At 39.5% G+C, this 12,476-nt stretch overlaps 1 protein-coding gene across 1 annotated transcript in view; it reads right to left on the reverse strand.

The window, feature by feature from the left end:
- The window catches only part of fa2h (fatty acid 2-hydroxylase), a 31,073-nt gene extending 21,311 nt beyond the window's left edge, over positions 1 to 9,762 (reverse strand). Inside the window, exon 1 of the mRNA XM_063480503.1 lies at positions 9,425 to 9,762. Within this exon, the coding sequence (XP_063336573.1) occupies positions 9,425 to 9,706 (282 nt within the window). The 5' untranslated portion in view covers positions 9,707 to 9,762. The remainder of the gene's footprint in view (positions 1 to 9,424) is intronic.
- Between the last annotated feature and the right edge of the window lie 2,714 nt (positions 9,763 to 12,476).

The raw sequence follows: 12,476 nt of genomic DNA on the forward strand, positions 1-12,476 counted from the left end.
AGAAAATAAATAAATAAAAAGAAGTCCCTGTCAACACCTTCTTTCAGAATGGTGCAATGTAAACAACATGTCAGGTGTACAATGAATACACAGGTTTGTACTGTTCCTGTATCTATTTGTTTAATGCCAAATCAGCTGCGACTATGGAGGAATCTAGACAGGCAGACCTTCTGCACAGAGGGGCAAATATCCTGCATGAGGTGGGAGGGGGGAGAAAATGACGGTGTAATGGAGGGTGGGTGAGGGCGATGACGCATAACTGGATGTGTGTGCGCGCATTGATTACAAGATCACTAAAAGAACCAGTCAAACCTGATTGACCAGGGCTCAAGATTCCACCCTCTCCATCTCTCTGGCTGTTGTGAATTTTTATCTGTGCAAGAATCAAAGGCTCTTTGTAGCTAGCCAGGTTGTCCATATAAAATGCCATATTCCCACAACGACACATGTTAAGTAGTGAGCTAAGTGTCACACAAACACAATGCAACCTCCTTCACTATGCTGCTATGCTCTTTACGCACTTTGACCATGAAACAACATAAGCAACGAGCAGACCTAATCTGATGGCCCTTGATCATAAAATTACAATTAATGCTATTGAAGGTATTCGACTCCCTCAGCTACATTAGTCATGGAAGCAGCAAAACATTTGTGTCCGTTTGCATCAATCTATAGAGGAAGTGTTTCCATTCACCTAAATTTCAATATCAGGTGACAGTTCACTGGTAATGGATCAGAACACTGTGAGGCTCTCAGACTTTCTGTATTCCATTCAAATATTTATTCCCTTGCAGATCTTTTTTGCTCAGTTGTCACGTACACATGTGTAATTCATTCTCCTGTCGTCATTCATTCGGGGACATAACCTGTTTAGATACACACCAATCACCTGTTCGGGTTATTTGTAGTCATATATAAACCCTTTGATTTAATTAGATTTCAGCTTTACTAACATTCAAATCTATTTTACTAGAGCTACATCACTTTTTAAGAGAGGGCGATCAAGCCAATCAAACCAATATCAAATATACATGCCGCCCCCCCAAATAATGTTATTTTTACATTGGCATTCTCTTTGTGTGAGCATGCTGCTGCCAAAAAATAAAAATAAAATAGCCAAGTTTCAAACAGACAAAACAGAAATGCTGACATGAAAAACAAAACAGCCAAGTCATTGCATTTTTCTAATGCAGCAGCATCAGAATGTGACACTTTTCTAAGCCACAGTGTGAAATAAATATCTGGATTGCATCCAGATATTGCTATTTGAGGATTACGCTACAGAATTCTGATCATTTCCTTTGCATCTTTATCGCAGAGCTCAAACTTCTGCAGAGAGCTGACATGTTGGATGTCACATGACTGTGGTGGTGATGAAGAAAACAAGTCTTTGAATACAAACCAAACAGCAGTTTTGAGAGGAGGAATTAGCAGAAGTTCAGCCAGTAGCATGACTGTCATTTACACCCCACCCGCAAATCATGAAGCAGTGTCCTGTACATTTTACCCCAGGAGTCTCTGTAATATCCTGAGGGGGAAAAAAAACCCTAACTGAAGTGTAGTGCATGTCATAGTTTCACAACTGACACACAGCACACCGAAACCTCACCTCTCACCCAACTACCCAGATTTGGCTCCCTTTGACTTCTTTCTGCCAATCAAGTGTTTAGCTGTTGATTTGACACGCTCATGTGTCAATCACAAAAACACGAGAGAAAACTGCTCAGAACAGAGTGTAGAGAGTAATCTGAAAGAAAAAAAACAAAACAAAACAGCAGCTGCACATAACCCATTACAGAGGCGCACAAGAAAATTCCAGGACTTTAATGACCACACCTCTTATTATTACCTATACTCTCCCTGGGCCAAAAGCCTAACAGCTTTCTCCTGTATGTTTACTCAGGTTTCCAGCCTGTGGTGTATAATATATTGTGACCATAAGCAAGACCCAAGTCCAAAAGGCAGGAGCAAATTCCCCAGATATCTGACACATTTATCTCTTGCTCCCACTGCGCACTGTTGTGAGCCAACTCTTTTCACCAGACACCAAGATGTCGCACTCATTTCACAGCATTCCCCAGAGACAAAAGTTTGTCTAGAGACCTTAACCTGATGAGCAGCCACGTTGTACTGCACACAAAGTGTCCCCCTTTAATAACACTTTCTCTCCCTAAAGACGATACTGCAAAGTCCTTCAGGCCTTTTCATCTCCTGTACCTTCTCTGGGTGTGTCTGAAAGTCTTGTCTGTTTCTCCCACACCTTTAACTGTTTGTTTTTCTGCAACAACACACCTCTGAGCATATGCATGTGTGTCAATGTGTTGGGCTCTCCCCCTGAGCTATTAGTCAACCTGCTGCATCCACCAAATCTATATACACACATAGCCCCACCAAGGCCTACATGCTGGAAAGAGCGCTTATATCATTGTGTAAAGCTACAGAAAGAGGTGGGGTGGAAGGAATTTTAATGACTAATACCTCTCAGCTAATCACGACAAATAAAACTGCAGTTTTTCCCACCATGTTGTGGTATTTGTTTAACAAAAAAAAAAAAATATATATATATATATATATATATATATATATATATATATATATATATATATATATATATATATATATATATATATATATATATATATATATATATATATATATATATATATATATATATATATATATATATATATATATATATATATATATATATATATATATATATATATATATATCTTGTTTTATGACAAAGGCTGACAGAGACTGCCCTAAACCCTTAACCTAAATGTGGAGAATGAAAAAGGACATTATTTTTTTGAGACCAGTGTGCATGAACACAAATTAATATTTAAAGAATGCTGTGGTGAAATGAATCAATAAGAGAAAAGACTGCTGGCAGGCTTCGGCGACACTCCTGTGGGACCTTTACCTTAATCTTTCAGGCATATGTTTGTTCTCATCCCCTCTGACCATCCACCTAGTGCACCTCCACCTTGACCCCCACCCTTCCTCAGGTGTTTCTGTGGTGATGGCGTAAGCCACAAGAGGCCTGCACCTGTGCACTAATTGCTGCGTCTGCAGTCCCTATAGCAGCAAAGGTAAACAATGTTACTGGTAAATGTATCACCATGGCGATAAAGGAAAGGCGGCTCTTAGGGGGTCATATGATATGATTGTTGGGTTTTTCTCTGTATTTAATATTGTGCTATCTACTGTACAATATAAAGCGCCTTGAGGAGACTTTTGTTGTGATTTGGCGCTATATAAATAAAATTGAATTGAATTGAATCTTAAGAGTTGTAAAAGAGGTAATTCACTTGTACAGCTTGGTGGACGGAGAAGTGATGACACAGGTCCTGGAGAAGAGGTTTTTTGTTTTGTTTTGTTTTTTTTTTTAAAAAAAGGAAAAGGAAAATATAGGTCGAAAAACCTGCTCTGAAGGACAAAGTCTTTAATAAACAACCATTTCACTGCTCTGAAAGCTAGAGGCCACACACATGTGGCAGTTAGCATGTTTTAATACTGATATTAAAAGGTAATATTTGGATCAGGTCCTTCCGTCTTCCTCTCTGTGCCCTCTGATAAAAGACAATCCCGCCATTGAGTGGGGAAAGACCTGTGCACACGAAGGTCTGCATTCCTACGATCCACCGGCTCGAACTGGACACCCTCCAGAATTCAGTCCACAAAACTTAACAGCCACCATCATGGCACGCCTGAGTTTATACTTTATATTCATCGTCACCCACTCAAAAAGTACATAACTAGGCTGTTGTACTCCAACACTGCTATCCTACATATGGCCACTGTTGTTCATTCATGTACACAATCCCCTCATTAGAGATTCACATTTAAGAATACAGCTACTATGCTCTCAAGTTCATGACTATGCAGCTCCTTTTTCCTGCATGTCAGGAGTTTACATGCCAGCTTCTGTTTTCTTTCTGCTGTTTACAGAAAGAACAAGTGAGACAAACAAGCTGAATGACACAAAAATGGAAGGAATGTGTTCAGCACTTTTGGGCCAGGTATTTCCACATACTGTCCAGAGGCTGATAGGCAGTGTTGGCTCAGTTCCTTCAAGACAACAGGGGCAGGGTCACAGAACAAAGGTGCACCTGGGAATGAATGTGTAGTTCTGTTTTCACTTGACCTTAAATATTTCAGGTCAAGTGCATATGCATGAAGAGAACTGGAAAGTGCTGAAGTGGGTAATCAGTGGGAGAATTTATACAATTTTTGCATAACATAAATTGTTATGCAATTGCAGTAGTGCTTCTACCCTGCACTTCACTTAGTTCTGCTACAAATGCACACACAAATGATATCACACATAATGATATCAGCATATGTGCAAGTAATCAATGAAAACAATTAAGAGAGCTTTTCTACTTTTCACTCTAAATGATGCACAGGATGTGCTCACAGTGATGACCATGCTCAGAAGCCCCACCCACCTGCTGTTCAAAACCTTCTGTTTACAAAGAGCAGCCAATCAAAAGAAGGTTGGCTTCTTTTTTTTCTTCTTTTTTTCTTTTTTTTTTTTTTTTAAAAAAGGATGTTTTTGGAGGAGGCAGAGGTAAGGTTCAACAAGTCCCAGTTTAATATAAAGAGGGATTACTTTGAAATTTGAATCATACAACGTTATTCTAGTAGAAGAACATCAGGACAGCTGTATGAACAACAATACAGAGCTTAAAATATGCATCACATGTTCACTTTAATAACATGGGAACAACGTTATGCATAGTTACTAATCAACAGGAGAACTTCTCAGCGTAGTCAAACATTTGTGTAGAGTCAGGTCTAATAAGATGACTAGGTTTTCTAAATCTAAATTTGCAGTAGCCTAAAAGACTGAAAAAAAGAATTGTAAAAAAAAAAAAGAAAAAAAAGTATTGATGCGAGTGTCAGCAGGTTTTGTGGATAAACGGATCATCTGTCATACCAAAAACAAAAAACTAAAGTGAATGAAGTTAAAAGCACTTTCAACCTTTGAGAGGTTTAAAGTGCTCTAAAAGAGGGTTAAAATGCACACCTATTGAAAAAGAACTCAGCTGTTATGAATACAGTGATAGATGTCTCTGCTCTCTTCTTACTGGTCCACTTCGGCTTCAGTCCTCTAGTATAAAAAAATAAAATCAAAATTTAAAAAAAAAAAAAAAAAAAAAAAAAAAAAAAAAAAAAAAAAAATCACAGGAGACATTTGTTGTATTCAGGCCTTGACTAAACCTTCCTAATAATACTACATGGCATTTACTTAGGCATACTAAAACAATGATGTAATCTAGAACAGACTGATTTGTGGTTATCGGGTAACTGACACTACATAGGTTGTGAACATCAACTGCTTCTGCTAATGAAAGGAGGGGCAATGTGTCAACTGGTGGAGGAAAAGATGGCACTGCTGGTGTCAAGGTCTGTGTTAATAGACCTCTCTGCTGAATCACACTTGTTATTAATCTCTTGCTCTCTTCCACAGCATGTCATCTATCCTGTCTTCCTTCTCTCACCCCAACCGTTTACAGCAGATGGCCGCCCCTCCCTGATCCTGGTTCTGCCGCAGCTTTCTTCCTGTTAAAAGGGAGTTTTTCCTTCCCTCTGTTGCCAAAGTGCTTGCTCATAGGGGGTCATATGATTGTTTGGTTTTTTTTTTCCTTTGTATGTATTATTGTAGGGTCTACCTAATAAAAAGCGCCTTGAGGCGACTGTTGTTGTGATTTGCGCTATAAAAAAAAGAAAAAAAAGAAATTGAATTAAATCAATACTGTTGCGGATGAGTACTATTAATACAACAGTGAGCTTTAGTATCATTTAGTATACGAAAATCCTTTTTTTAGCATCTTTAATGTTAAACTATCTATGGTTACACATTATCTGAACAGTCTATCTCAGAAGACACTGCACTACTTCCTGTTTTAGTTCTTTTTTAAAATCATGAAAAAAAAAGTAATTTCAAAACACCATTTGTCAATAGGAGGAATGAACAACTATTACAAACCAGTTCGATTTGCTGATAGTGTAAACATTACCTAGTGTTTGATAGTAAACCTCCCAAATGCGTATACACATACAACCTCTGTCATTCACACACCTGGGAAAAGTGAGTCCTGCCTCCTGCTCTGACTGCAGTGCAGCATCTACCATCTGAAGATCAACTCTTAACTGGCAGTTCTTAGAAAGATTATCGCTCAAGAGATGTTGCCAATCTCAGATGATCTTGACATTTGAGTTCCTGAGGTGCCGTTTAGAAAAAATATAGATTGAAAACAATTAGATTCTTCCTTCTCACTCAAGGATGCATGCTTCCTACTACGAAATCGTTGCTTCTAATTTTTTATTTTTTTTTCTTCTTACATACTGCCGCTTCCTCAAACAGCACGCTGTACAAGCTCACAGCTTTCTAGATACAGACTTGCTTGCAGTCTTATAGTTTTCCTATGAGGCAGTCTCCCCTGAGACAGAGAATAGACTGTACGTCTTTCTACTTAGCAGGGGGTTAACCCTCTGCTCCACAGCTTCTTTCTAGAATAAGAAAACTAGGAGCATTCTTATGGAGCATCGACCTCAAGCTGGGATCAAACATGCAGAACAATTAATTTATTTACTGATGACTCAAAAATATAAATGTCTTAATGGGAGTGTTTTAGATGGCATCTAAAACAGTGGCTTAATATTTAGAAGACTATTTCTTTCTTATTACGGTTATGGAATAAGCACGAAATCAGTTTAGCACTAAACTTTGGTTTCTCTTTTACTGCAAGCAGATTTTCCCACAAACACAGAAAGCCCACCTCTGGCTAATAATAATATAGCTGATAAGAATAATAACAAAATTGAGATTCATGTCTGAAGCCCAAACTGTGGTACTTCCACTAATTTTTCTCTCCAGTCCACACAAATGTATAATCACATTTATCACTATAAACGGTTGATTTATTAATTTGTTTCCATCAAAAAAGACAAAGAACTAAAACTGCTTTAAAGTCTCAGAGTGTGTTTCTGCACTGGTGATGTGAAAATGCCAGTTACAGCCAATCAGCAAATTATTAAAGAGAAAACACACACACACAAAAAAAAACACATTTGCAACAGTTTCATTGGGAAGGGAGAGGGTGAGCAGTTTGTCAGCCGTGAATAGAGAACGAACTATACAAATGTGATCTTTCACTGAAATGACTGGAATATCCTGTTGAGTCAGTCGGTCATAAAGTTCTGTCTTGTGACCTACGTGTTCATACTTTCAGAATTTCACACCCATGGTAAATCAATAATTAGTCATCATTCAGAAAAGTAATCTAGTGACAACATAATCTACTCTTGGCGCTATATGATATTAAGAGCACATATCTTTAAGATCTGACCTGAGCTGACCCTGCAAGCCTGATTTTTTTTCCTGCTAAATGAGTGATTAAAATTAGAAGAAAAAAAAAAAATACATTTCTTGCTGTTGTTAAAACTTTGTATCTCCCCCCCAATTTTATATTTTTTCTCGTTTCTATAGGTTTCGTTTCATCTGACTCTTGATTTCTTCTCACTTTGCTTGATTTTCATCTAGAATCTGTTGTGAATTGCTTTAATGCACTTCTGTAAACAGTTTACATGCACAGTGATCTATAAATCAAGGACTTTTATTGTGAAAGGGAGGAAGAAGCCTCGTTTGCCCTTGTGCAGAACAAATTCTGGTATGGAGCAGACATTGTGCCAATCTGCCTTTGAACCCAGAAGCCCCTCCCACATGCCGTTTAACCCTTTTGGTTTGTGAGGGACAGCCAATCCCAAGAAAGCTGGTTTAAGTCTCATCCTCAAGGGCATGATTAGTTAAAATGGCTTCTGTCATATAAAAGACGAATGAAATACGGATTATTTTGACATGAGTCAAAACAGGTCCTCCATACACCCAGTCACTGACCTCAGTCCTGAACTGCATCCAAATGAGCCACAATTTAAATCAAAAGTCTTGAAAAACTTGTTTTTACATTGTCTCTTGAAGCAACAACAGCAGCTAAGAAAAAACAAAACACCAGCATCACAAACAGCTCATGTGAAACGGTGTGAAAACATGTGTTGACATAACTGCCACGCAGATCCTCCATCAGCCATAAGCAAGACAAGACATTAAAAATGACAAATTAAAGGAAAAACCCATACACTTGGCCTCTATAGTGTGGGGATCCAGTGGTAGTAAAAGGCAGGGTCTGGCATTTTTTTTGGGTCAATCTGACTCCTTTGTAGTCAGAGCACCCTCACCCACATTTTGTCAGCTCCCCCCCCCCAAATCCAAATTTGTCAACTACATGTATGTGCAGATCTCACAGCTGACAGACAAAGGGGTCCAAAAGTCATTTCCTTAGTAGTTACAGCTTATCAGTCACTAACCCTCGAAGTCCCACAGAGGCTAAGCATTTTGTTAGTGCAGTTGTGTAAACTTTCTGTGCAGAGAAGCAACCAACAAGCAAGGACACACGTGAGAGTGGGCAAGCCATGTAAATGTGAACTGTGTCTGCAAGAGATTTATGCAAACTCCCTCCTCACACACGCACAGAAACCCGCAGGACCTGGCTGGGTGTGGATTCATTTTACAGAGACAGAAGGGGGCAAGTTTCCCCCCAGTCTGCAGCCCCCTTCTCCCGGGACAAGACAAACCAGTTTCCTTCTCTGGCTTTCTTTCAGAAACACGCACACAGGCACAGGTCTTGAATCATTCATTAACACGTCTGACCCCTCCACACCCATCAGAGCTCACCAAAACCCAAGAGGTCTCCCATGTCACCTGTTAGCCCCTCCCTCCTCCACCTAGGAATTACACAAGCATTGCTTTTCCATCACCAACCCCTTACTCCCGTCCTCAATGATCAATACCAGTTCCTTTTCCCTCGCTACCTAAAAAGGAAAACGCCCAATAAAGTCAAATGAGAGCGGATTATACACCTGTTGCTCCAAGACCCCGGGACTAGTTTCCTTCTCCTAATTCTGGGTCTGGAATCAAATGAAGTCTATAAACACTTCTAAACCTCCTTACAGTAGAAAATGTGACACTGTTGACAGCTTTTTAACAAAGGTGTGGGGAACATTGATCTCACCTGGCAGGGCTCGTGGGGAGGGGGAGGGCAGGGGGGAATACCTACTCCAGGGTTTAAAGACGCCAAATGACAAACATGCTAGAAACTTCTGAAAGTTGACAACGGAAATCTGGGATCGATTTACATTTTTATGCCCCTAAAGTCCACTGAGCTAAGTTAACAAGAAAGATATTAAACTTTAACCTTTCAACAGGTGAGTGGTTCAAAAATGAGATATCACTTTATCACATCTTTAAGTAGATCAACAGAAGATGCGGGCAGAAGGTTTTACTTCTTTTCCTCGTAAGTTGTTTACTCTGAGGTCAGCGGTGTCATCCTAGCTAGTTAGGGAGGAAGGGAGGTACCTGTGCCTCGTCGGTGCTGCTGTCTCTGTCCAGTTCCCCGATGTAGTACTGCTCCATCCACCGCCGGGCGTTTTCCGAGTGCCGGTGTGGGGGTCCCTCCATCGCCTGGCTCACGTCCTTGCCGGAGCGGCTGCGTATTAGTGCCTCCCCACCCGGGTGCATCCGCAAGAAGGCTGTCACGTCGTAAACCCTGGTCCCCATCAGCACCCAGCAGGACTCCTTGGTGCAGTGGCGGGCTACCTCCCTCTCCGTGAAGAAGCGGGGGGACGTGGACGGAGACATCCTGTTAGTGGAGATGTAAAAAGGTCCACCTGAACTGAAAACTGAGAGTACGTCCTCCTCAGTGGACTAATGAACTGACTTTCGTAATGACACCCGGAGGCTCTTAAACTCCTAGAGAGAGGCGGGGTTTGTGAGGCGTTCACCAAAGTCGTAGTTAGTAGCTCTTAAACTGAATTACAATCACATCCGCATATACGCGCATCGAAAACTTCTAAATGTGCTACAGTGATTACTTATTCTTTTTTATGATTGCAGATTTTTAATATTTTATTTTAATATTTTATAACAGTAGCCAGAAGAGCCGTTATAGTTACACAAAAGCAAAAGCAAACCCTCCCCGAATGCAGCATAACTCTCCTAAGCACCTGTTGCTGTTAAACTGATACAAGCGACACAACCGCTTAAGAAGTCTGTTCCTTGGACCCAACCTGCTGCTAAAGACTATTATAAATTACTTTACAATATAATATCTTAAAATTAACATCTCTCATGTTGATTATTCCAAATGAAACCGTTAATGGACGTCAGTCAGATGACATCACATTCATAAAGAAGAGTCACGTTATTGGTCATCACTTCCTGATCAATAAAAATCTGGCGTTTGCTGCGCAGTTTGTCAACGTTAAATAAATATTTTCTTCTTTTTATAAAATACCACGTATCGTGTTCACCCCTGAAATTTTCATGTTAACATCAGGACTCGTTGAATGTATCATGTTGAAGGGGTAGTCTATAGTTTTTAAAGGGTCTCTGAAATTTCATCTAAGGTCGCTGTTGCATTCACGTGGTTTTGGAAAAATTGCTTTTCCAAGTCCGGTACTAAGGAGTGCTACGAAATCGTGTTTATGACTTCTTTTCTTTAAATAAACAAACCCATTTTTTAAAAATAAAACACTCGTTTGTAATTTGTTGTGTTTACCGAGAGAAGAACGTATCGTTGTTATAATGATTATTATTATGTATTTAATTTACACCTATTTAAAAACCCATTTAATGTAAATATTAAAAAAAAGACGAAACCTTGGTTTGGACGGCCTATTCAGACTTGTTTAAGTTATTTACGTTTGGATGCCAAGTGAAAAACCAGATGTGGTTGTGAATTTTTATGCTTTAATTGGACAGAGATGCGGTAATTACGTAAGCGTGAAGGCGGTCTTTGTCCAAGAGCGCCGACCTGCGTGTTTCGTTAAATATTAGTTAAAACGTTGTCAAAACCTCGGTGGAAAAAGTGACCGAAATATGAAGTGCAATTATACTATTCTGTGACTCATAGTGGCGTCATATGACTCTTTGCTGATGAGGGTGTGTCATGCCATATAATGAATGTTTTAAAATCTGTGGCCGTTATTCTGCATTGAATGCTTTATCATTTTAATACTTTAGGTCTATTTTCCTAATAAGAAACTTTGTGGATGGAGGACTTTTATATATGATGGAGTACTTGAAGTACGGTGCACTACTTCTATTCGAGTTAGACACCACTTAGTTAAAAGCATCACCTAAACTTATAAACCTCATTAGTAGTATTGGTCTTGCTGAAAGGCATCTCCACAAAGGCGGTAATGGAAAAAAAAAATTGCCTGCATAGCTGTTGGCATCAGTCTGCAACAACAGTGACTTTCGACCAGGCACATGTACATGCAAGCGAACAAAACAATAACATTCATGTTTAATCTTTCAATAGAGTAAAATAAGCCGCTCTATATAATAGACATTATACACTGGAGTCTGCTATATAATATGGCCAGCTAAGAACATAAAAAAGCAGATCCGAGCATTTATAACAGCGTTATCATACAAGGGAACACAACCCTTCATATTTGTTGACCTGTTAGAGGGGTGCGATACCAGCAGGGGGCAGGAAAACATCAAATTGTACAACGAACCTCACAGATGAAAATTTCCAATCAGTCATTTCACACGTGATTAAAATGCACATTTTTGTTTCAATTTTCATCTGCAAAAGTCGTGCGCCAGTGTAAAGGAGGCATACAAAAACATACGCTGCAATCATTGCAGTGTGACGCAATTCGATGCTCCACTCAACTGTCGAATGTACAACTATATACAATTGTGTAATTTGTATAAAACATCTGTATATCCCATATAGATATTGGTCCTCACAGTAGCCCTAGGCCAATGCAAAGTTAAGAAACATAAAAACATACATAGATATGCCCTGATCTTTAATACTGTAATTTTAAGCTCCCATTAACAGGTGGTGAACTGTCAGCTAAGTTTTGAACACAGGTAACATGACGGAAGAAAGCGGAAAACACCGGGGGAGGGTACTCGTGTGTATGGATCATGTGAGTATCCATACTATTTTATACTATTTGACATGTAGCTACTATTTAATACTAGTCTATTTTTCCAGCTGCTCTGAAAAGTGTAATAACCAGTGTAGGGACTAACGCGTTAAGTAACGCGTTACAGTAACTACGTTATTATTGTGGTAACGAGCACGGTAACTAGTTATTATGCCAAAATCAGCAACGCGTTAATCGTTACTGGGATTTAGATAGGGTCGTTATTCCTTACTTCTTGCGGTGGCTATTGCAGAGCTTCCACAGATTCAGTAACATTAGCAAGTGGTGGTTGAGGGAAAGGGGAGGCAAGAGGAGCAGACCCCGAAGTGGCCGCCGGTCCAAGTGTCAGGTGAACTGATCTTCAGGTAAGAAGGTATGACCTGCAGTCTATCTGTGTCAGATATAAACCAAGTTTAGGTGGAGTTTATTTTCGTTATGCTGACTTTTTCGTACTGGGTACT

The sequence above is a fragment of the Pelmatolapia mariae genome, linkage group LG7 (genome assembly GCF_036321145.2).
Source record: "Pelmatolapia mariae isolate MD_Pm_ZW linkage group LG7, Pm_UMD_F_2, whole genome shotgun sequence".
NCBI lineage: Eukaryota > Metazoa > Chordata > Actinopteri > Cichliformes > Cichlidae > Pelmatolapia > Pelmatolapia mariae.